The sequence below is a fragment of the Trematomus bernacchii genome, unplaced genomic scaffold (genome assembly GCF_902827165.1).
Source record: "Trematomus bernacchii unplaced genomic scaffold, fTreBer1.1, whole genome shotgun sequence".
Lineage (NCBI taxonomy): Eukaryota > Metazoa > Chordata > Actinopteri > Perciformes > Nototheniidae > Trematomus > Trematomus bernacchii.
In genome coordinates, this window is record NW_022987394.1 from 20,939 (window position 1) to 46,821 (window position 25,883).

Consider the following 25,883-nt stretch of genomic DNA (forward strand, 5'->3'; position numbering starts at 1 on the left):
CAGATAGCAGTTTAGAGGGGTACAGATTTATCCGTTAACTCTAAACTGTGGATACATTGTTTTTTGGTGACTTGTTCAACATCCTCCATCAGTGTACATGATCGTGTTGTCAGCATACATGTGAATTTTTTTACTTCATCACAAACTAATGGGAGATAATTGATATATAAACTGAACAGCCGAGGCCCCAGAATAGAGCCCTGTGGAACTCCCAATGAGCATGATTTTAACGGAGAGAGAGCAAGCAGAGAAAGAACCCTTTTAGCAGAGGTGGAAAAAGTACTCAGATCTTGTACTTGTGTAAAAGTGGAAGTACCAGAGTGTAGGAATACTCTGTTACAGTAAAAGTCCTGCATTCAAAATGTTCCTCAAGTAAAAGTAGAAAAGTATTATCATCAAAATATAGTTAAAGTACCAAAAGTAAAAGTAGTCATTGTGCAGATTGATCCATTTCAGAATAATATATATGATATGTTTTATAATGATTGATCATGAAAGTGTTCTCAAAGCTGGTAAAGGTGCAGCTAGTTTGAATGACTTTGTATACTGCAGGGTAGTTTGTGGATTTACTCCAGGTGGAACTAAAGTCTGATTTAACACTTGATTATATTTCACATCATTCATCCAGATCTGTAAAGTAACTAAAGGTATTATATACATGTAGTGGAGTCAAAGTACAGAGTAGCATAAACTTGAAATACTCAAGTAAAGTAAAAGTACCTCAAAATTGTGCTTGAGTACAGTACTTGAGTAAATGTAGTTACTTTACACCACTGGCTGCTAATCTCCATTCCACGTTCAAAGTAGCCTACTGTAGATTGAATTACAAGACTCTTTACTTTAGGGCTCTATATTTGTGATACCAACCATCAGCTTTGTCCTCATCAACTCCTTGTAAAATCTTTATAGGGATTTTATCCTTATTGCTAAAGTATGGAAACATCCTCTCAGTGAAAGTGTGCTTGATGGTCAGGATGTATGTGTTAGTATTAAGATCAGAGAACGACAACTCTCCTCTGTTCCAGTCCAGATGCACTCTGACCCTCTGGAGCTTCGTTGGCACTGGGAGATCGTTTGGTTGTGTTGATGGGGAGAATATTTTGTATTTCCCATTAGAGAATCCTATTCTCCAAAATCCAGACTCTGCTATCCCTTTCCTTTTGATGGACTCTGTGGCTACACCAAGAAACCAGCATGCACTGTCTCCAACTTCAACATCCCAGCAGTGACTCCCTGAGTTAAAGCCCTCAGAGCCCAGGACACTGCGGTAATTACCAAACCTCTCTGGATTATCAGGAAGTTTCTGTTCCTCTCCTCCTGCTCTCAAACTGGTCAGATCTTCAGACAGGATGAGTAATGGATGAGCAGTGTTTGGCTCCAGGATGAGAGGAGAGTAGGACACCATGTCCTTCATCTTGCTCCAGATGTTGAAGCTGAGGTTGCCCAGATGTTTGGCCTGGTCTATCAGAGCTCCTGAGGGCAGCTGTGGATCCTCCAGCAGCGGGCGCTGCAGCCTCTCCACTGCAGCCTTGTAGTTGTGCAGGAAGGAGACAGCTCTCAGCTCCTCCTCTGTGGCTCTGACTGTGTGTGAAAGAGCTGCTATCTCTCTGCTCACAGCCTCCATCTTCTCCTCCAACATCCTCCTCTTCTGCTCCTCTTCCTCCCTCAGTGCAGCCATCCTGGCCTCCTCTTCCTCTTCTAGAAACTGGTGAAGCTTCTTAAACTGCTCCTTAATCTGCGTCTCTGTGCGTTGAGCCTGGACCTTCAGGTGTCCTGCTGTTTGATCAAACTTCACTTTAACTTCTTCAAAGAGCTTCAGTTTCTCCTGTAAGGGCTGCAGAGACTTCTGGAGCTCCTCTTTGAGATCCTGTGCAATTTCCTCAATGGGTCTGAATCTGTGGTCGTTGTGTATTTTTGAATCTCTGCAGACGAGACACACTGGCTGCTGATGGTCCAGACAGAAGAGTTTGAGTTTCTCAAAGTGCAGACTGCAGTGAGACCCGGCTGACACGTTCTGATCTCTCTTCACTAAGAACGTCTCACACAGGTTCTTTAACACCAGGTTACGAGGCGGTTTATTCCTTGATTTTCTCTTACAAACTGGACACTCGTGTGTTTGTTTTCCTTTCCACCATTTCTGCAAACAGGCTCTACAGAAGCTGTGGCTACATGTCAGGACAACTGGATATTTAAAGACATCATGGCAGACCGGGCAGGAGAGATCCTCCTCTGATATGGACGCCATTGTGTTTGCAAAATGCTGAAAATGAAGCAGGCACACAGCACAGTTCAAACACTGTAAATCTGGCAGTTTTCTCTCATGTTAAGTGTTGTTTTCTCTTTAGTAGTAATAAACTTACATTCAGTGTCGCAGTTGTCCAGTTTTCCCTTCGTGAACTGAGTTTGCTACGAAGGTAAATCTCTCTGTCTTTGTCTGAGAACGACACTGCTGTTAATCCTTGTTTGCCTTAGGGGAGTCATGCAGTGGGTGGAGCATTTTTTTCAACCGTCACAGACCAGGTTCAACATTCTCACATGATGTGGTGTTCATAAAAGCTAATGACCTACGACTTATACTTTGAAATGACAACCTATACCTTGTTTGAATCCAGCCAGGTATTTGTTGCATGCCCTCAGGTTAAAGTGCAGTCATGTTCATACATATTCTGTTAAAAGGCCACATTGCTCTTTTCCCTCTTCCACTGAAAAAACCACAGCCTTCATAGAAACATGCCAGGTCAAGTGATCACCTTATTCTTCAATAAAAAACCCATACGACCATTCACTGTCGTTTATGTAAGTTACAAGATGAGGTTTATTTTTAAAAGACTGCATGAGGCATATTTTCAGCTCCAGAAATCAGCTGTTCATCTGGTTTTCTAAGCGGGAGAACGAAATAAATGATTTACTTTCTCTCTATTGACCGATATCTTTCCCGTCAGATTAAACAGCAAACGGCTGAGTAGATAACGTGCATACACTTCTGAGGAGGCTCAACTTAAGGAACATTTACAAATCTGTAGCATTTTTCGTATTGGAATATACTTCAGTGTTTTTATGTTTTATTCCTACAGAATACATGGTGAAAGGATAAGATGTGTTTTGTCATTACTATTTTATAAAACATTCTGTGTTGTTTAAGTTTCTGATACTTGATAACCACGAAATACGTAAGAAATGACATGTAATGATATCACATATATGATATAGTCCGACACTGTGTTATTCCAAATCAAGCCGAACGAATAATTAGTTCAAACTGGCTTTACTCACTTGAATTGCTCCTTAGAATGTCATTTTCCTCTGTGGTTTTCTATGCAACACACGTTTGTATTGTAATGCCACTCGTATTTTATTTATTTGTGTATTGTTAGGTGACATTGAATGTTTTGAAAGGTACCCTCAAATAAAATGTATTATTGTTATTGTATCTGTGCCTCTCTCACAGTGTTAATTTTTTTTTAAGACAAAGCTAATCCTGGTGTCAATATGGAAGATCTGCACGGTTCTCTACAGCCCATGTTATGTGATGACTTTCAAAGAGAAAAGCAAGCACACTCGGAATAATGTATTATTCATAGACTGTATATATAAATGGACGTAGGGTCCGTGACGTCACCCATAGGATTCTGCAGAGTTGCCGAGAAGCCCTTAGTAGGCGGAGTCGGCCACTAACGGCTCGACAGTGGCGTCAGAGTTCCACTCCCGCCTGCTCTAGCCTGCTCCAAATAAGGGCAAAGAGGCGGAGCCGAGGCGTGACCTCCTGCCTCCGGGCTGGAAGTAACAGAGCTAGCTGAAGCTACCAAGCTAAGCTAACATGCTCACCATCTGCAGAGTTGCCGTCGCATTTTACGTTTCTAAGGTAAGCGGACATGAGACTATTCAGCAAAACTATAAATAATAAGTTTACACCTTCTGTCAATATGTGCTTTTTATTTAAAACATGTTTGATTAACTTTTGGTTCACATTTCAATAAATTGAATTTGTATTTGCACTCCTTTTGTCCATTATTCTTACTGAAAATGTTAGATTACACATTCACATCCGACTGAAGATTGGCCTCATTTATTTGCGTTGCAAACTCTGCGGTACAAGGTACATGTTGTGAAGCTCATGAAGTGAGGCAAATAGAAATAATCAGCTGATGGAGTGTAGATGTGGAAATAGGTGCATTCGATCAGCTGACTGTGTTTTCACAATAAAAATGGTTTCTTAGTGAATGTCCTGTACTGGTCTTAACATCTCATAACGTCAGCTTTTAATTTTCATATTGGATGTTTTTCTTGACCCTCGGAGAAAGAGGAGATGCTGAGTCGTGTCTTTCAGGCATGTCCTTTCCTAACAAAAATTACAGGAAACATAAAACATATTATTGCAGAACAAGTGTGTTATTTATGAAAGAGGTGTGTTTGTGTTTAGGGGCTGTAGATATAATTATTTTGTAATTGTAATGTTTTTTTTTATTTCAACAGTGAGCTACAAAGACAATCAGATTATGAATGAACAGTATGAAATTCATCAACATTGAAATGTATTTTATTATCAAAATAATATTTAACTGTTATTAAAACAAGCTTGCTCTGTTGTCTTACTGAAAGAATAACTTTTACCACGTTTTTACAGACAATATTGAGAGATAAATAGCAGTTCTCACTATGCGTTAAATATCTTTGCCTTCAATACCTTAAATTAGAAAGCTGACAGTCATATTGCTTGTTAACATCTAAATGTAACCCTTTGCATGGAAAAAACCCTCAACTTCACTGATGTGTAGGTGATCTAGTATTTAGTATTGTTTAATGGAATGTATAGCAGTGTATTAAAGTCAATACTTCATTTATTTAAACCAATATCTTTCTTGATTCTTTGTACAGTATGAAAAAAGAGTATTTGTACCTGTGCTGAAGTTCACTGCTGTGAGGAGTCCAGTTCTGTCTCTCACTCTCTGGTCCATCCTGTCTGCATCACCTGGAAACTTTAAACAAACAGATATATATGTAAAGAACCATGTGTACAAACAATATCACTTATTCTCTTCTGTTGAACATGTTGGATTGTGTATTGTCCGAGTCAGGGTTCTTTTTATTTTACTGTAACTTTGGAAGTTGTGTTACCAATGCTGTTGTGTTACTGTTTATTTGATACCAATTTGGTAATGCAATTAATAAAAACAACAAGGTTTGGGTTCGTTCTTCAGATGACTGTGACGTTAACGTGTAAGCTCAATAATGAACTCCAGCTCAACCAACCATATTGTAATATCTAAGTAATCATCTTGAAATATGACATTAATAATTGTAATATACACACATCTTATTGTGAGGTTGATTTCACATACACTACTTCGACGTTAGCTTGTCTACATACTTGAGCATAGCCAATTTAAATTAACCTAAGCGATGCATAAAGTTCCTACCTACATAATAAAATATCTCTCTAAGTTACAAGGATGACCTTATTTTATCAACCTCAAACAGAAGCCTTTTGTTCTACAGTATTATCCCACTTAACGCTTAACACTTGTCTATTTCGTTTTAACCTTTATATATACAGTCTATGGTTTTAAGTTAACTTGGAGGCTAAGATTAGCATCGTTAGCACCGATGTAGCTACCACTCGCTTACATGCTAACCCAAGTCTTAACATTCATTACGTAGCTGATTGAAATCATAAACACATAAATAAAGTACTCGAATTTCACTTACCGCAAAACGGCATTCATGCACCGTCTGTTTTAACCGCAGAGCGAGTCACAATAGTCCGATATATAAGCATGAAGAACAAACAAACACGGCCGGGGTCAAGTTGTGTTCCCTGGATGAACTGACCAGGCAGAGTCGCTGTAGCTTCACGGAGACGGAGCAGCTAGCAGAGAGACAAAAAGCTAACAGCAGCAGTCACTTGACAGAGCTGTCACTCAATGTGACCACGCCCTAATTTATGCAAAAACTTTAAGACCTAATATAAATAAAAGGGTCATGTTAGAAAACAATTCACTCACAGATTCATAATCATGAAGTTGGAATCTAACTATATACATAATAATATTTATTGCATCCAGGGCTAGAAACGTTTTTTTTCTGCTGTGAAATTGGGCATTTTAACATGGGGGTCTATGGAAATTGCTCCTTTCTGCAGTCATCGCCTATCGGCCAATATATGAACTGCAGTTTGTGGCACTTCCGTATTGGCGTCCCGGCTCTTCCCCAGAGTTTGCCGCTTGGTATTATTGAATTGTTTTATACAGTCTATGGTTGCTACAGAGGATTGTGGGTAATGTCCGTCAAACTTCCGGGTTCCTCCATGGGATCTTATTTCGGAAAAAGTATGCATTGAAGTCAATGGAGAGAGAAAGATTATCTTTCGATCCCGTTTGAATTGTGCCACGAATTACACATATGATGTTTGTCAATCTTAAATAATAATTTCCATGTCAAAAAAGTCACAGTTTGTCGTAAAACTGTTGAAATATAAGATTATGAAATGTGTGTGTATGTACAGCTCTCAACATGCCCAGACTTGTAGTGATTTTCACCTCTTTTAATACTTTTAATACCACATTACGTCACACGTTTGATGCGCGCCCGTGATTGAAAATCTCTTTATTTAAAAAATACGGGGAATACGGATCTCGGGGTCTCCCTCCCTGCTCCCTGTGCGCAGATGCGACGCGTCATATGACGTCACATGTTTGGCATGTCTCGATTGAATATGCTTTATTTAAAACAAAAACAAGGACAATAAACAAACCAGTCTTCACAACGGCCGGACAAAATACTTTGAGCCGCCCTATAGCCAAAGCCCGAGACACTGTTTACTATAAATTGACGGGGAAGGGGGTAGCAATAAAGATAACACCATTAAACAGTTACACAACATAACAGACATAATATCGATAGCAGCGTCCCTAGCAACCACCTTGGTAACAATGAAAACGTTGTATTTACACAATTTCCTGAAGTATTCTTCGTAATAACTAGCAAACTAAAGATCATGTACATCCACTGCACACATAATCTGAAATAACAACTCATATGTCTCGCATCAAATGACATCAAAACGCATTTTAATGGCCAAACTAACCTTAAAATAGGCATTTTCTACCGAGAATAAAACGAAGGTCGGCCATGTTTTTTTATTTCTGCGGAGAGAAAGTTGAAGATCACGTGACATAGACGCCAGCCATTGGAAATGAATGGTGAAAAAAACGTAGGGATCCTACAATTTCAGAGGCGTTTTTGTAGAAATACTACGTCCCAAGTTGTGGGCCAACGTAGTTATTACGCTTGTGTCGATGCCAAGAAATGCAGGATATAACCCCAAACTGCATTGGATTGGAACTGAAGAAGGCCGATCTGTAGGGGCATCTAAAGAAGTCATTTGCATTTGGATATATTATAGTTATATAACATATATTAAATATCTTATTATATTTGATATCTTGCTGTGAGTTCTATCCTTATGAACAGGTGTCATGTTTAAAAAAAATAAAATCCCATGCTTGTTTTAAAGTTTTAAAACTCCTATATTATAACTTTTTTTTTTTTAAACTGGTAAGAAGATAGTATAGGCTGGGGTGGGCGGCACCGGCAGTTTTGATTAAAATGTATTATGTATCTACTGTATATAATCAATTTAAACACAAGAAAATGAATCAAAATGTAAACTTAATACAAAGTTTACATGTGTTTCTGATAAAAAAGAAACTGTTGAAACAAGTTGATCGAGTGCCAGGATGTAAACGTAAATGAATTGTTTACCACGGTAAGAACAAGTCCTTCCTGCCTTTAGAGAGTTATTGTCAGTGCCGTTGAAACAACTCGGAATGTATGCTATAGCAAAGGATTAAAAAGAGTCCAAAAACAAAACAAACTACAGTTGCGAAAGAAGCAACAACAATGTCTACCCGCCCAGTTATTCAAACTCACGAGCCAACAATGAGGTTAGCCTGGCAGCTAGCTCCCCAGCGCTATGCTAGCTAGCATGTTCTACCCATCAACATGTTGCGGTTCACCACCTTCCCTGTCACATTTGAAGGTAAAGAGTGTTGCAGTGATGACACATTTTTGTACATGAGAGTTAGATCGCAAGGGCTCCCTCGACAAAAGCCAATGGGTTTATTTCCATTGGATTTTGGATAATTGCAGAAAATAATCTCTTTGTGAAACAAACGTTTATGATAATCGATGAACATTTTGTTCAGCAGGATAATCTCCACATATTAACAGCAGATTTGGCTATAAAGGAACTACAGCACGGTCACATGACTTCACGTCACCACCGGTAAGCTAAAGGCGGCTAATGTTGGGCTATAAAGGAACTACAGCACGGTCACATGACTTCACGTCACCACCGCTAAGCTAAAAGCGGCTAATGTTGGGCTATAAAGGAACTACAGCACGGTCACATGACTTCATGTCACCACCGCTAAGCTAAAGGCGGCTAATGTTGGGCTATAAAGGAATTACAGCACGGTCACATGACTTCACATCACCACCGCTAAGCTAAAGGAGGCTAATGTTGGTCTATAAAGGAATTGCAGCACGGTCACATGACTTCACATCACCACCGCTAAGCTAAAGGCGGGTAATGTTGGGCTATAAAGGAATTACAGCACGGTCACATGACTTCACGTCACCAGCGCTAAGCTTAAGGCGGCTAATGTTGGGCTATAAAGGAACTACAGCACGGTCACATGACTTCACGTCACCACCGCTAAGCTAAAGGAGGCTAATGTTGGGTGTGATGATGTTTAGTCGTCTCATTTAGACACTTGTTAGCAACCGCCATTTAGAAATGTACCAATGGGGTATTTACTGACATATTTTATGTTGTAGAACAAAAATCTTTTCAGCTTGTGTAAACTACAGACCTTATTTCAGGATAACAACCAACATCCACTGACCTCCAGACCAGGGGACAGGGAGTCTTAAAATGCTGACACATTTTAGGGTTTTATTGCTTTAATGTAATGATCATTGTTTGTCATTAATCCTTAAAAAAGCATAGTTAAAAAGAGGAAAATAAAAGGTTTTTAAGGTTAATAAGACATAGTTTGTCGTTTTAAATGCGATACCTGCAAAAACCATAGTCAACTGCTAATAAATACATACTAAAATATCTGTTACTATTACCATAGCAAGAAGAATAGGGTAAATTATTGTTTTACAACGATATAATACGTAAGGAAGTTTAACTCAATAAATGTGTTTGTGATGCTATTAAACAGCCTTTAGTGGCAGTCTTTAAACAGTTTACAAGTTACAATGATTGTCAAGTCTTCACATTATTTCAATCTTTAATATATTCGTTGTTGGTCTACAGATAAAGCTATTCAAAAGGAGTACAATTAGCAGGTCACAGATTAAAAGGTAAAAATACATCACTGGTTTTTATGTGTGCCACTGATTTGAATGTTCAAAACAAAAAGTTATGCAGAATAAAAAACAGAGTGTGTGGGAGAGAAACTCCCTCTGGAGGATTTTCTTTAACAATGACGGAAAAATCTGAAAGCAGTCCGTCATTTTGACAGATTAGAACAAACTCAGAACATCGCCAAAGTTTCCCCGCAGCAGGGCTCCGGTGTTATGCCGTGTTATGGATGCCCTCCAAAAAGGAAATGATATAGTTTCCAGACCTAACTTTGCCGTACAAATCAATTAAATGTCTGGGAGTTTATGGTTTACGCTGTGGCGCGCTCCCGCGAGGTGTACAGACCGACGGGTAATAATGGATTTTGACGGAAATTGTACAATCCTGTCCGTCAAAATGACGGGCAGCGAAAAAGTCTAGCGCAACCTCTGAATGAACATAATATATATTTTACATTTTTAAACCTCTGTTAATTGTTAATTTGACTCGGAAACATGCTGAATATGTGTTCAAATCAGAGAGAGGGTCTTTTTTCCTGAAGCTTTCAGAGTCTCTTAACACAGAGGGGACACATGTTGATGTAGAAAAGACATAAAAAAGTGGATTTTGCATCATTTTTATGCTGGTACTTTGAACTTTCACTTTGCTAAGATTGTGAAAGCAGGACTTGTACTTGTAATTAAATCTCTTGGATAAAATCGTAGCAAATGTCCTCGGAATCGTCGCCGGAATCGTCTTCGTCTTCGTCTTCGTCTTCGTCTTCGTCTTCGTCTTCCCTTTCCTCTTCATCTTTCTCTTCGCTGTCCTGCTCAATGTCGTCAACTTTACCCAGATCTGGTAAAATCTTAATTGGGAATTTATCTCCATTGCTAATGTATGGAAACATCCTTTCAGTGAAAGTGTGTGTGAAGGTGTGTATGTGTGCCTCTCTCACAGGGTTAATGTTCTTTTTTTTTTTTTAGACAAAGCTAATCCTGGTGTCAATATGGAAGATCTGCACGGTTCTCTACAGCCCATGTTCAGCAGAACAGGTGGTGCAGAACCCCCACTACAACTTTGTCCAAGATAGTCGTACTGTCACCAAAATCACACTGGTGTTTTCTGTCCCCCTCTAGCTTGTGCACACAAAAGCATTTTTGCTCTGGGCTCAGCAGGTGAGAAACTAAAGAGGGGCTTCCACATGTGGCAGACCAGGTGTTGGTGCCGACAGATCAGATAAAACACACACACACACACACACACGCACACACAAAACACACACACACACACACACACACACACACACACACACATACCCCCAATTGAAAAAAGTGCTTGTATATATTCAAACAAAACAACTTCTGCCGTCAAAACTAGTTTTCCATAAACTGAGGTCAGGTGACCAACACATATTTAAAATAAGGATAAACAAAGGCGCTGTTTAGTACAACTTAGAAAATATTTATTGAACAACAAACCAAGGTTGGCTCCTTCTGTTATTAGGATTGTTGGTCTTAATTAAACAAGGAGCATTAATCAAATCAAATAATCTTTTTTTTAAAGTGCAGAGAAGATTTATCACAGATTATTTTATATCTGCAGGTACACACATAACAATCAAGACACGCTACAAACAGTAAATAGTCTTCATGACATTAAGAATTATACGGACTGATCAAAGCCATATCAATATACTGTACAAAGACCTGCACATACACATATAAGTACAAATACAACATCCCATTATATTTCCTTTAACCTGTTAAGCACTGAGCCTGTTTTTCATGTTTCAGGCTCGAAAATGACATGCCCAAAACAAATGACTACAACTTAACTTCTAAAAGGGTTATATGAATAATTTCTTTTATCAAAGCAAGGTTACATCTGTGAGTTGGATGTAGAAGTGTCAGAATCAATATAAATGTTTTTTATTTGAAAGAAAATACAGATTTTACATAGTAAAAACTGTAAATTATAGTGTCCGTCCAAAATTAATTTTTTACAGATAGTGAAAACTACCCTTGGATGATGGATAGTAGACTAAAAGCTTTAGGAATCCAAAGTACAACATATAATAAGTACCCTGTATCAAGATTGATGCAAAACAAGTGACATTTGACCTTTTTATACCCCTTTCACACCAACGGTGTTTCAGGGCCGGTTCGGTGCTGGTGCTTGAAAAGCACCGGGTTTTCCTGTTCACACCGCAGCGGAGCAGCGTCATAGCTCCGGAATCCGGTTCGTTTCGAGCACCAAAAAGTTGTCCGTCTAGAAGCAAGAACCGCATACGTCACGCTTACGTCGGAGGGGGGCGAGATTAACCTGAGCTATCACTTAAGGCGAGTACGGCAAATAAAAGTTGTAACAAGCAGTAGTGCTGAGCAAAGTGACTAGAACGCAACCACACACTTGTTAAAAAAAACACACTTTATAAAGTCAGGCAACACTAACCAGGCTTCGTGTGATTCTGTTTATTTGTACCTTACTTTGACCATCCGTTCGCTGTTATTGATCATTGTGGAGAGCAGGCAGACGTTTTGTTTGTTATTATAGCAGCTATCGGATGGAATCAATACATGGGCTGCACAGGTTGTCATGTCCGACTATCACAAGTAGAATCATAATGAAAAATACGTCTGTAAAAAGTGCCTGTAGAAAACTGCTTAGCAAGTAGTCAGTTTAGCTTCGGTTGCTATGCTAACATCACCCATGTTATACCAGAGAAACTTTCATAACAGCGTTGTGATGCCAAACAGCGTCAATTCAGACTGACACCAAACAGCGTCAATTCAGACTGACACACATTCACTTAAGGGGAACTGGGGATATGTATCAGCTGCTTGTGTGACAGTCAGACAGTGAATACTTTAGAGCCGTGTGAGCTAACCCGGAGCTAACGGGAGAATACACTCCCGTTGAAGAGCAGCCGGCCAGCACTGCAGCGGTCGGTAAATGCCGCTGAAACACATTAATAAACAATGAACCACGGCACTCTGGAGAAAAGTATAAGGTTGGAGAAGTCGTTATTTAATTTAATCTGGCTTCGTATGATTAAAAGCAACGCAGTCCCCGGCCCGTTGTTGTTGTGAGGTGAGCTCCGGCGTTGGGGAGAAACTCAGCGACGTAAACTGTGACGTCATGACGCAGCAGCGGCAGCACCAGTCGGGCTCTGAGCGGTGTGAAAAGAGCCGGCGCTAAACCGAAGAACCGGTTCTGAACCAGAAAAGCTCTAGCACGGAGCTTGAACCGGAGTTGCGTTGGTGTGAAAGGGGCATTAGGTTTAGCCAAAACCACCCCACCTCTGAGGTGATTTGGGTGAAAATGTTTTTTTTTCTATATCTCTGGCCCCCCTTGCTCGATTTTGATGGTTGACACACCTTTCTGACCGTTAGAGCCAATATAATCGAAGGGGGAGGCTCCCTCTCACACACATGGTAAAGAAAAAAGGTGTGGGCTTCGCGCATGCAGTTTTGCATCAGAGCGAGCCTGTACTCTTGCTCTGACATCTGGAAACGGAAAAGCAGTTTTATTGCTTATGGATTATCAGAAATAATCTCAAAGAGGGCACAGATACATTGGATGAACCTATGGATTAACTGCAGCATCGTTTTTCTATCGTTTTAATGCCATTGAAGACCAGTTTTGACCAAGGTAAGCCATGTTAGCGTTTCTAGCTACTTAGCTCCACATGTTATGATGTACGCTTACGTTTATAGTATCGCAAATGTTTATCACTGAGTGTTGAGGAGGGCACCACTAGATTCAGTGTCTCCAGGACACCAAAAACGAGTGGTTGGCTGTGCATCTAGGATAAGTAATAAGGGAGTTAGAGTGAGTTTAAGTGCCGTTTTAGGTTACATTTTTTCGCTCGTGGCTAATTCAGAGGCTGAGTGCTAGCATTGTGGGGGTTTTTTGGAGAAAAAAAATTAAAAAGATCAGTTAGCTGAGTTTCTTCCCGTTACATGGATATAAAACATTCATAGTTTTATTAAATATTAAGATTCCTTAGACGTTGTTTCCTGCAAATGACGCGTTTATCCGCCCGGTACCGAGGGGGCCGTGCGTAACAGGTTAAAACACTTAAATAATTAAAAAGAGTGAAAGTCTCTGCAAATCAGCTGCAAATATAAGCCAATGATTGATGGCTGTAATGGAAATAGCAGATTGCACTTTATAGGGTTACAGATTTATCCGTTAACTCTAAACTGTGGATACATTGTTTTTTGGCGACTTGTTCAACATCCTCCATCAGTGTACATGATCGTGTTGTCAGCATACATGTAAATTTTTTTACTTCATCACAAACTAATGGGAGATAATTGATATATAAACTGAACAGCCGAGGCCCCAGAATAGAGCCCTGTGGCACTCCCAATTAGCATGATTTTAACGGAGAAAGACAGGAAGCAGAGAAAAAACCCTTTTAGCAGAGGTGGAAAAAGTACTCAGATCTTGTACTTGTGTAAAAGTAGAAATACCAGAGTGGAAGTAGGAAGTAAAAGTCCTGCATTCAAAATGTTCCTCAAGTAAAAGTAGAAAAGTATTATCATCAAAATATAGTTAAAGTACCAAAAGTAAAAGTAGTCATTGTGCAGATTGGTCCATTTCAGAATAATATATATGATATGTTTTATAATGATTGATCATTAAAGTGTTATCAAAGCTGGTAAAGGTGCAGCTAGTTTGAATGACTTTGTATACTGCAGGGTAGCTTGTGAATTTACTCCAGGTGGAACTAAAGTCTGATTTAAGACTTGTTTATATTTCTTTATATTTCCATATTTTTCTTTTTTTTTCCTTTTTTTTTATGTTGAGACGGGCTGAGTTGATCTCTAGCATGGCGTGAGTTGGTTGACAGGAAAGCTTCCTCCACTGGAAGGAACCTGGGGCGTGTGTAAAGAATACGGGCTGCGTGTACTATGTTGTATTGTTTATATTTCACATCATTCATCCAGATCTGTTATCTAAAGGTATTAAATACATGTAGTGGAGTAAAAGTACACCATTTACCTCTGAATTGTAGTGGAGTAGAAGTACAAAGTAGCAAAAACCTGAAATACTCAAGTAAAGTAAATAGTACCTCAAAATTGTGCTTGAGTAAATGTACTTATTTACTTTACACCACTGGCAGCTAATCTCCATTCCACGTTCTGTAGAGACAGTTTTTCCACATGCGTCACAAAAAAAGTACGAGAGAATGACTATAAAAAATCAGTTTCAGTTCTTCCAATTTGGGATGAATAAAGTATCTATCTATCTATCTATCTATCTATCTATCTATCTATCTATCTATCTATCTATCTATCTATCTATCTATCTATCTATCCATCCATCTATCCATCTTTCCATCTATCTATCTATCTATCTATCTATCTATCTATCCATCCATCTATCCATCTTTCCATCTATCTATCTATCTATCTATTAAAGTAGATTGAATTACAAGACTCTTTACTTTAAGGCTTTATATTTTTGCTACCAACCATCAGCGTTGTCCTGATCCGCTTCTGGTAAAATCTTTATAGGGATTTTATCCTTATTGCTAAAGTATGGAAACATCCTCTCAGTGAAAGTGTGTGTGAAGGTGAGTACGTGTGTGTTAGTGTCAAGATCAGAGAATGACAACATTCCTCTGTTCCAGTCCAGATTCACTCTGACCCTCTGGAGCTTTGTGGGCACTGGGAGATCGTTTGGTTGTGTTGATGGGGAGAATATTTTGTATTTTCCATTAGAGAATCCTATTCTCCATAATCCAGACTCTGCTATCCCTTTCCTTTTGATGGACTCTGAGGCTACACCAAGGAACCAGCATGCACTGTCTCCAACTTCAACATCCCAGCAGTGACTCCCTGAGTTAAAGCCCTCAGAGCCCAGGACTGAGTAGTAGTATTTATGAAACCTCTCTGGATTATCAGGAAGTTTCTGTATCCCTCCTCGTCTCACACTGGTCAGATCTTCAGACAGGATGAGTTCTGAACCAGCAGTGTTTGGGTCCAAAATCACAGGAGTGTAGGTGACCAAATCCATTAGCTTGTCCCAGATAATAAAGCTGAGGTTGCCCAGGTGTTTGGCCTGGTCTATCAGAGCTCTTGAGGGCAGCTGTGGATCCTCCAGCAGGGGGCGCTGCAGCCTCTCCACTGCAGCCTTGTAGTTGTGCAGGAAGGAGACGTCTTCAGCTCTCAGCTCCTCCTCTGTGGCTCTGACTGTGTGTGAAAGAGCTGCTATCTCTCTGCTCACAGCCTCCATCTTCTCCTCCATCATCCTCCTCGTCTGCTCCTCATCCTCCCTCAGTGCAGCCATCCTGGCCTCCTCTTCCTCTTCTAGAAACTGGTGAAGCTTCTTAAACTGCTCCTTAATCTGCGTCTCTGTGCGTCGGGCCTGGACCTTCATGTGTCCTGCTGTTAGATCAAACTCCACTTTAACTTCTTCAAAAGTCTTTAACTTCTTCTTAAAGGGATGGAGAGATTTCTGGAGCTCCTCTTTGAGATCCTTTGCAATTTCCTCAATGGGTCTGAATCTGTGGTTGGTGTGTATTTTTGAATCTCTGCAGACGACACACACTGGCTGCTGATGGTCCAGACAGAAGAGTTTGAGTTTCTCAAAGTGCAGACGGCAGAAAGTCTCAGACCCGGGTGAAACTTTCTGATCTCTCTTCACTAAGAAACTCTCACACAGGTTCTTCAACACGAGGTTATGAGGAGGATCACTCCTTGAGGATCTTCTCTTGCAAACTGGACACTCGTGTGTTTGTTTTCCTTCCCACCAGTTATTCAAACAGGCTTTACAGAAGCTGTGGCTACATGTCAGGACAACTGGATCTTTAAAGACGTCATGGCAGACTGGACAGGAGAGATCCTCCTCTGATAAGGACGCCATTGTGTTTATGAAATGCTGAAAATAAAGCAGGCACATTGTAAATCAGTTATACTCTTAGTTTATCATTTATAAAGTAAACGGTTGTTTCTGACTTTGGTAGCGTAAAACTTACATTGTCGTTGTGTTGACTTTTTTCCTCCAGTCCTCAGTGGTTGTGAGTTCTCTGCCAAGGTAAATTTCATCGTCCATCCAACAAAATGAGACACTCTTCTTGGTTTATCTTTCAGATGAACCAGACAAAGGGTGCAACTTATTCAGAGCACTTTTAATGACATGGTTAACTATTAACTGAGATGGACCAAAGGTTCATCATTTAAACATGATGTATTGCTTGAGGTGAGACCTTTGTGCGTTTGGTGACGTGTAAAAACTCTTGTTGAGTAATTTTCCTGGACTTTGGATGTTGTTGAATTGAAGTCATGAACATACACTTTGTGATAAAACACACAGCCAATACATCCTCTAAATGCCCTCAATCTCGTTTTTCTAATAATGTCTTACTAATAAAATGGCTACTATGAAGACTAACATAATCACACATGAAAAATCGTCGGCCAATGAATCCACAAGAGTTTCAGCCTTCCACAAAAACCCAATTTCTACGAATCCAAAACTGTTTATTGATCCCAGTATGTAGAAATATGCAAATACACCTTTTTAAAATAGGCAAACATTACGCTTGTGTCGATGCCAAGAAATGCAGGATATAACCCCAAACTGCATTGGATTAGAACTGAAGAAGGCCGATCTGTAGGGGCATCTAAAGAAGCCATTTGCATTTGGATATATTATAGTTATATAACATATATTAAATATCTTATTAGGTCCCGAGCACGGAGTGCTAGGACCCAACGGCGTCCTAGCACGAAGTGCGAGGAACCTATTGTTATATCTCTCACAGGCTCCGCCCTCTACTGGACTCTATGGGTACTACCTTATCCCGCGTGCATTCTCCCACTGAGACTTCTACAGATGGAGCCTCTTATTTTGGACCCCAGCATACAGCTTCCTGCCTACTGCCAGCCAGTTACCTGCCTAAGACCTGCCAAAGACCAGTATTCAGGAATGTTAGGCCCTCCCACTATTCTCCAATTTCAGGGTTTAACCAGGAGATGGCGCTATATATTAAATAACTATGGCCAAACTAAGACTTAGTTTTTCACAAGAGACAATGCAGATATTATATAAAAAACTAAAGTTACAATCTTGTTTTTAATGCCCCAAGAGCAATAACATCTTGTCACAAGCTTTTTGGAAGAAAAAGACTTCAAGAGACCTGTAGTTGACTAATTACAGGCCTCAATAAAGTTCTGCCATTGGTTGTGAAAAACAACGGTGGACATAGTGGAAAGTGAAATTGAGATTGTCAAATTTAATAAAAATACAAAATAATGTATCTGTGTACGTGTTTTATGTGATCTGCATGCACTTATCAAACATCTAATTAAAGAATGGTAGCTGTACCTCTCAAACAACCTAAACTAGTTATAAATGTTTATTTTAAATAAAGTCTTTATGACTCGGAATATGAATAACATGGGTCCGTTACAGTTTGTTTTCATCTGATTTCAAATAAACAAAGTCTTGGCTTTCAGAATATTAAACTTGTTTCGGCAAATTTAGATGATAAACTTTAAACTTTCACACACGTTGACCGGCGAAAAACTCTGCCCGGTTCACCGACCCCCCTCTGAGTGAATACCCAAGATATCTTGGTTTGATTTGGTTTGATTTGGAGAATTTATTTAGCTACTTGGCACTAAGAGTACAGATATGTCTACCCTTTCTTTTCAGAGTGTAATATCTGCATTTTCTCTTTTGGTTTGAATAGGAGAAGGGCAATGGTTATCGATGGTGCTTTTAATGCCTATTGTATACGAACTGTGTGATTTATATTGCTTTTCAAATGCATATAAGCCCCCCATTTACACTGCACTTCCCCGTCAAGAAAATGAATAGCACTTAGTTAGATCACTTTACAGATCAGGTTGGACCAGCCCTGTCGCTACTCTCTGCATTTCCTACTGCAGATAAAAAAAAAGCTACAAATATGTATTTCTTAACCTCTTAAGCCCTGAGCCTGTTTTTCAGGTCTCAGGCTCGAAAATGCCATTCCCAGAACAAATGACCATATCTTCCCTTCTAAAAGGGTTAAATTAATCATCTTTTTTCTCAAAGTAATGATAAACCTGTGAGTTGGATTTAGAAAAGTCAGAATCAATATAGATGTTTTTTATTTTAAAGAAAATTCAGATTTTACATTGTAAAAAACTGTAAATTATAGTGTCCGTCCAAAAATAATGTTTTACTTATAGTGCAAACTACCCTTGTATGATGGGTTAGTAGACTAAAAGCTTTAGGAATCCAAAGTACAACATATAAGAAGTACCCTGTATCAAGATTGATGCAAAACAAGTGAAATTTGACCTTTTTAGAGAGATTTAGCCAAAAACCCCACTTCTGGGGTCATTTGGGTGGATTTGACCTATCTCTGGCCCCCCTTGCTCGATTTTGATGAATGAAATCTCTTTATAACCGCTAGAGCCAATGGAATCGAGGGAAAGTTATATACACACCAACACGTTAACAAATAAGGAGTGAGAGTGACGCGTTACCAAAACCGGAAGCTGCATACACTCTGGTGGCTACCATTAGCAGCTAACTTTTCCGCTCCGATTTTTACATAAAAAATGGAATTATGGATTATAAATAATTTTTTAAAAGGCACAGGTACATTATCAACCTATGGATCAACAGTTGTAGATTTTCTTTTTTTCGTTTTAATGCCATTGAACACGTCTTTTGACCTAATTGACAGCTACGGTGAGACGATCTGCCGTAAAAGCTCCGTAAAGGTACGTGTTGTGATGTCTGTGTTTGCTTCCCCTGTCGCAAGTTCGGATCGCTCAGTGATGATACTATACCTAAATAATCAGTGGAGTCTCAGCTTTAATCGGCTATATTGTATGTGCAGCTACGATAAGTAATAAGGGTATCTTTATCTTGAATTGTGTGCCGCAGTGCGTTAGAATTTTTTCGCTCAGGGGTCATTTAGACGCTTCTTATGAGACTTGTGTTTTGTTTTGGTAAAAATGGTTCATATCTTCAGTTAGCTGAGATTCTTCCCGTTAATCTGGTGCTACACATTAATAGTTTCATAAATGTTAAGAAGCCCAGAGACATTATCTCGAAAACAAAACGGTGGGAGGGGTCACCATTGGTAGCAGTTCTCATTATATACTTCTCAGTATACTTCCCCCACCCGCCCACTGTTTGTTGCTTTTTGACATGTAAATGGGTAACTACCCCCCTCTGAGTGAATACCTGTTGTACCTGTCCGGGGCTAAGCCCATAGGACGATGCTCTGATGTCATCACCCTCGCACATTGGTCATATGTTTATGAGATCACTGTGATTCACTTCTCCGCGGCTCCTCCGTGCAGAGAGGCCCCCCCCGAGCGAGGGTCTAACTCTCTCCCCCCTCCCTCGTCGCACCTTCTAACAGAACCCCCCCCCCCCCCCCCATATCTGGATTTGGCCCACAGACCTAGAGAATACAGTGAGTCCTAAACACAAGTAGTCAGGGTTCATTTATAACGCTTATTTTGATTTATTTTTCTCAAATGATGCTGTATGTTTCACTTTCTGAAAGCGTTAGAATCGCACATGAAAAATATTGAAAGCTGCCAGCTGCCCTCGGCCATGTCTTTGGCGGTGATCCAAGCTTCGGTACCACAGTGGATAAAGTTAGTAATACATTTATAGGCTACTGATCAAATGTCAATACATTACATAAGTCTTATTCTCATTCATACTTAATTTATTTCTTCTTCTGTCAGTATGAACACAAAAAACTAACCGGTATTACATTTCATTCTAAAGTTTACGGTCTAAAAAGGTATTTAAAACAGATAATTTGTCGTTGCTTTTGGCATAAGCAGTCAGAGGAAACATAACGTTCTCAGTAAGATTCCTTGAAGAACTAGAGCACAAGAACCAAAGTAAGCTTTACTTTCAATGAACCTTCAAGACCTAACATGTGAAGAAACATACTTTATTTAAAATAAACATTTATAACTAGTTTAGGTTGTTTGAGAGGTAATTGAAATAGCTAAGGGTGATGATCTGCGAACACAAACTACAGACTGCTGGAGAAGAGATATCACAGGGGGGGGGTTGGGACACACACATTCCGATGGCCAATTCGTTTTAAACAAAGAGTAGGCTATACTCAACATAGTGGGGTGGGGGCTGGTGAACGGTATGGTCAATGTTTGTAAACACTGTGACATTTTGACTTTATTTGATCATTTCAGTTAAAAACTAACGTTCATATTTCATATTACTGTTTTGCCTGGCTGGACCTGTAATTTACAGGAAAGGAGTGCACGCTACTAAAGAGACACGCTACCATGGAAACCAAACAATGGTGTTGCTGTATTGAAGTCCGAGTGGAAACAGTCATATTTGGAGCGTTATGTTAGAATGAAACAGCGAGGTCGTGACTCACAAAAAAAAAGTGTTACTTCACTAACTGTAAGCTTGTCACTCAGAGTAACCTACAGTTAACTTAACTGTTGGAAAAGAAAGATTAGGGGGGGAGAGAGCTGTGATGGGCCATTAGGAGTGTGAACACACAGCTGAGAGCTGCCGTTTCATTCTGACTGTTTAAAAAACGGTAACAACGGACTATTTTTCTTAGCGGATGCATGTAAATTTAAATCAATACATACAACTATTTTTTAAATCAATAAAAATATTTTCTAAATCCATAAAAGCATTTTAATTAATATTGGGAGTCATGTCGTTACTTTGTGGCCATGTAATAAGCGGGATAATTTGCAGTGACTTGGTCATTATGGGGAAAAATAACACCCAGGGATCAAGATCCCTCCGCGACGCGACGCGGAGGGATCAGTAATTTTTAGTGAATTACTGAGTTTAGGCACGTTAATAACATTTTAATGAAGTTGAATACAGTATATTCATATTTGTCAGTGATTTCATGTCAATTCGGCGAACATAAACGATTAAATTAGGATTAAAAATCGAGAGCCGGCTGCTGTTCGTTACGGCAACCCAACTAGGACACTTGACACAGTGGCTTTTGGCAAAGCACACAAAGAAAACAAAAAAAACCGAGAGAGATGAGTTATTGTTATTACAACGTGACTTCACTATTATTTAACAACTATTTTTATTGGGTTCTTTTATTTGGGGTTAAGTACATTGTCAGAATAAGTGAGAAATGGATTTAACTTCTGTTAGACAGCTATCATACTGAATAAATATTTATGCAAAAATGTATGGCATTAATAATGTATATCTAATTACATTTAAAAATGTATGGCATTAATAATGTATATCTAATTACATTAACTGTGAATGTCTTTCATTTTATTTAAAATGAAATAAAATTACATAAAACATTTTCCATAAAAAAGTTGATTCAAGAACAAATCAGTACTTTTCTTATATGACTATTATTGCTAAATTTGAAAGGTCTTTACCAGCTTTGGAATTATATATATATATAGCACCTTCTGCCATCCCATCTCTACTGACAATCATTAACACTTAGATTTTATGATATCGTAAGCATCTTCAGTGATTGACTTAAACATTGAGAATGTATTTATTAACTTCTGACATTTTCATATACAAATGTGATCATACACCAACACACTTTTTTTAATTGAGTTGTGCAACATGGCGGACCATCTCGCACATGCGCACATGCATAACATCTCGCACATGCGCATAACAACATGGTGATGTTTTGTAAATGATTACATGTCTTATTTAGCACAGACTATGATCCTATCCGTGACATATGGATCTTAACAAAGATCCGCTATACATTAGTACCAGATATACTGTACACGGACATTTTAGTGAACCAGACCAGCTGTTTCCGCCGGGTCTTCGCTTCCCGGGCATCACGTTGTTTACAAGTGTGTTCAGATGCTAAATAAAAGTTTAGCTTGTACTTTTGATACCCCGCCTCTCGGCACCACAACATCCAGTTTACTGTATTTCACATGAGCGATGTCGAACATTGAAAAGTCCTTATAAAATCTCTGTTATTAGATCAGTACTTTTCTTATATGACTATTATTGACTTGAACACTGAGAATGTATTTATTAACTTCAGACATTTGAAATATTTGAAATCAGATGAAAACAAACTGTAACGGACCCTGCCGTGTTATCTATGATTACTATGCCTTACTGTACATTCATAATTTCAGCCGGAGGTAGGTGGTAGGCGTTGCGGAGGAGCAGATTGCGAGTGAGGTGCCTGTTCTAAACGAACTATTCCAGCTGTTATAAAGCATTAAATAAAAAGTAAGCAAGGAATACAGAATGTTTCGTTACGTAACTTTGTTGAGAATGTGGCCATGTACATGTAATACATGGGATCATTTGCAGCGACTTGGTCATTGTGGGGAAAAATAACACCCATCCTGATCGTTTCAATGAAGTTGAATACAGAATATTCATATTTGTCAGTGATTTCATGTCAATTCGGCGAACATAAACATCAATGATGATGATTAAATTAGGATTAAAAATCGGGAGAGCCGGCTCGTTCGTTTTTTTCCGACTAAACAACATTATTTAAATGATTACATGTCTTATTTAGCACAGACTATGATCCTATCCGTGACATATGGATCTTAACAACAAAGAAGTTGATTTCACATGACTCCAGTGTGGAACCCCACTGCACCCCCTGGTGGATCAATGATCCATTGCAGCTGGCTTCACAATAATTAAATGTATTTATCACGGGGGCGGTATCAAGTCAGACTGGGGGCCGGCCGGCCTCACGGAACGTGCACGAACCGATCACGACCCTCGCATTTTAAACTGTCCAAAATAAGACGCTTCATCTGTATAGACGTAGCCGGCCCAGGGCGGGCCTGAATGCGCGCGCATCACACCGTATAATAGGAGGCCTCGCCTCCTGACTATCATCCTTTTTCTCTTCAGCAGCGGAAGTGATTCCACGAGCTTCGAGACGATTGAGAAAGAGAGAGTAAAGTGTAGGACCTACCCGAAATGCCCGAATCTAATTACCCTTCTGCTTCACGTCCTTGGGGCCTGACCACGCGGTGGGTAATATGGGCCCAACGCTGACATGCCCAGACTGCCAGATGATCCCGCGGCTCACACGAGAGCATCGTGGGCAGCACTTCCTGGCGAGGGCTACCCCGCAGGAGGAGTCCGTGGATCTGGAGCTCGACGTCGTGGACGTAGGCGATTCGGGGAGCGAGGTGACGTCTCCCGGTTCTTCCGATGGGGGACGAGGACGACGCCTCGCTGACCGGAGGTCCAACTCTCAGGTCTGCGCGGATCGATTTCCCGGCGGTGATGACTCTGGCGGCGGAGCATGTAGGCTTACCGCTCCCCCCACCGCTGCCACCGAGGCCTGTAAACCTCCTGAGATTTACGGCCCGGTGCGTCCGGCGCAGCCGACCTTCGTTTCGCCCCAGCTGCCAGAGGTATGGCGGTGTGTGGAGGCGACATGGCAGCAGCCATTTAAAACGAAGGCCCCGATAGCCGCCATGGCGGGTATCGTTAAGGTGGTGGATCGCTCGTACACGACATGTCCAGGTGTGCCCCCCCCCCCTCGATGAGAGCCTGGCGGCCCATCTGCTTCCGCGGCTGGTTGGGCGGAGGGTAAACGTCCTCTGCCCCCGCTGCCCCGGGACCGAGACACCTGGAATATCTGGATAAGTTGTTCATGCTCGGTACGCAGATGGCGGCTGCGGCCGATAATCTTGGCGTGTTGGTGTCTTCCTGATCACCCCTCAGGCAGACGCCCCCGCCCTCCCGTCTCAGGACGAGAGCGATTATTCGGACCACGCTGTTAGTCAGATGAGTAATCTGATTTATGGCGTGGCCACCGCAGCAGGGCGGATGATTTCCACAGTGGCGTCTCGTCACGTGTGGCCAGGGCTCACGGCCCTATCTAAGAAGGACCGAGAAGATCTCCTCGGAGCCCCCGTGTCCACGGAGGGGCTCTTTGGGTCGGTCTCCTCGGTCACCCAGCGCTTCAGCCGCCTAGAGGAGGAGAGAGTCCAGCTTAGCCGCATGCTATCGCTGGCTCCTCCTTAGGCCCCGCTACGTGCCCCCCTCGCGTTGCCATGCAGGGGAGGGAGCGTAGTGCGACAGTGAAGCGGAGGGAGAGGCGCCGGCACGGGGGTCCCGTAGCTGCGGCGCCCTCCACCTCTACGGCCCACCCCATGGCACCGGCATACCGGCAATCACGGGGAAGGGCTGCCCGACCGAGGCAGGCTCCGCAACAGCAGAGCACCCGGGTGGGGAGCTCCATCTTCACGGAGTTAACTGCCTATTTAATGCCCAGATCTCTGTCAAAACTTTTTAAATAAAGATGGTGTTGATCTGTATCCAAGTCTGAGTGTCCTTTGTTTCCACAATACACTTGCACATGTTGATGACTGTACAAATTCCCCACTCGCCGCCCCAGCTATAGCTCCCGTTAGGGAGGAGGCTAGTGGGAGTGCGCAGATGAGAGTGATAAACCGCAGGCAGCACTGTTATAGTGCGGTGCGGGTACAGGGACATTATGGCCGAAGTTTTTCTGTTAGAAAACATTCTATGCCTGAAACTAAGACTCCAAATAATGCTGTTTACTATAGTGATAGGGGCTGCATTATATCAACGCCCGCACTTGTAAAGATGCGCGTGGCGGTGCGTTCAGAGGCCATAAGTAAAACACACTACGCCTGCAAAAACTCCGGTTAATGCTGTTTTCCATAGTGAGGATAATAGCATTATGACGACGTGCGGCCCCCCCCCCGAGAGCGGGCCGCGGTGCGTTCATGGACAGAAGAAGCTCCGATTAATGCCTCTTTCTCTCTAAGAGGAAACAGCATTATGGCGGAGCGTGCGCTCTCACGGGAGCGTGCCGTGGTGCGTTCAGGGACCTCAGTGGAAAATCTGCCGTTTTTTTCTCTGAGTGGAAACTGCATTATAGAAAAACGGCCCTTTCTGTGTCAGCCCCCCATGGGTCAAACTTCCTTTTATGGAGGGTTTGACGGCGGAGTGGGCCACCAGAGAGTACCACAGCTTCATAGCTGCGGCTCCGCAGCTGATTGCACATCCCCTAACACAATGTTATGGGGAATGGAAACTCAGCTGTGTACTGACAAGGTGGATGGACAGGACGCTGAAACGGGGCTATTCACTCCAGTTTGCAGCATCCCACCTCCTTTTATGGGCATGCGAGAGGTAAATCTGTCTTCCCAGGAGGAGATGGGTTTCCTCTCAGCAGAGATTCAGGCTCTGGTGCAGAAACAGGCTGTGTCTGTTGTGCATCCTCAACACAGAGAGAATGGTCTTTATTCCATGTATTTCCTGGTTCTCAAGAAAACAGGGGAATTCAGACCTATTCTAGATCTCCGGGGCCTGAATCGTCATATTTCCAGCAGGAAATTCCGCATGTTAACTGTGAAACAGTTACTAGGGCTTGTGCAGCCAGGCGATTGGTTCACCACCATCGACCTGAAAGACGCGTACTTTCATGTGGAAATTGTTCCAGAGCACAGAAAGTATCTGCGTTTTGCCTTCCAGGGAATAGCCTACGAATACAACAGGCTGCCGTTCGGTTATTCCCTATCCCCAC

The 25,883-nt window shown here is 41.1% G+C and overlaps 2 protein-coding genes across 2 annotated transcripts; both read right to left on the reverse strand.

The window, feature by feature from the left end:
- Window positions 1-720: 720 nt before the first annotated feature.
- LOC117486457 (nuclear factor 7, brain-like) lies at window positions 721-2,433 on the reverse strand. The gene is made up of 2 exons (XM_034134900.1): window positions 2,361-2,433; window positions 721-2,260 (listed from the first exon to the last, which is right to left on the reverse strand). Exon 2 carries the CDS (start codon window positions 2,243-2,245, stop codon window positions 836-838), a length of 1,410 nt encoding a protein of 469 aa, XP_033990791.1. The 5' UTR covers window positions 2,246-2,260; window positions 2,361-2,433; the 3' UTR covers window positions 721-835.
- Window positions 2,434-10,052: 7,619 nt separating this feature from the next.
- Window positions 10,053-16,426, reverse strand: LOC117486545 (tripartite motif-containing protein 35-like). Its single transcript, XM_034135053.1, has 3 exons — window positions 16,341-16,426; window positions 14,836-16,243; window positions 10,053-10,195 (listed from the first exon to the last, which is right to left on the reverse strand). The coding sequence occupies exons 2-3, from the start codon at window positions 16,226-16,228 to the stop codon at window positions 10,053-10,055; spliced, it is 1,536 nt and encodes a 511-aa protein (XP_033990944.1). The 5' UTR covers window positions 16,229-16,243; window positions 16,341-16,426.
- Window positions 16,427-25,883: the final 9,457 nt, after the last annotated feature.

Excerpts from the sequence above, each read along its gene's own strand:
- LOC117486457 (XM_034134900.1), bottom strand. The coding sequence starts at position 2,245 with ATGGCGTCCATATCAGAGGAGGATCTCTCCTGCCCGGTCTGCCATGAT.
- LOC117486545 (XM_034135053.1), bottom strand. The coding sequence starts at position 16,228 with ATGGCGTCCTTATCAGAGGAGGATCTCTCCTGTCCAGTCTGCCATGAC. Across the intron at positions 10,196-14,835 it reads GGATCAGGACAACGCTGATG|TTGACGACATTGAGCAGGAC; the intron begins GTTGGTAGCAAA and ends ATCTGGGTAAAG.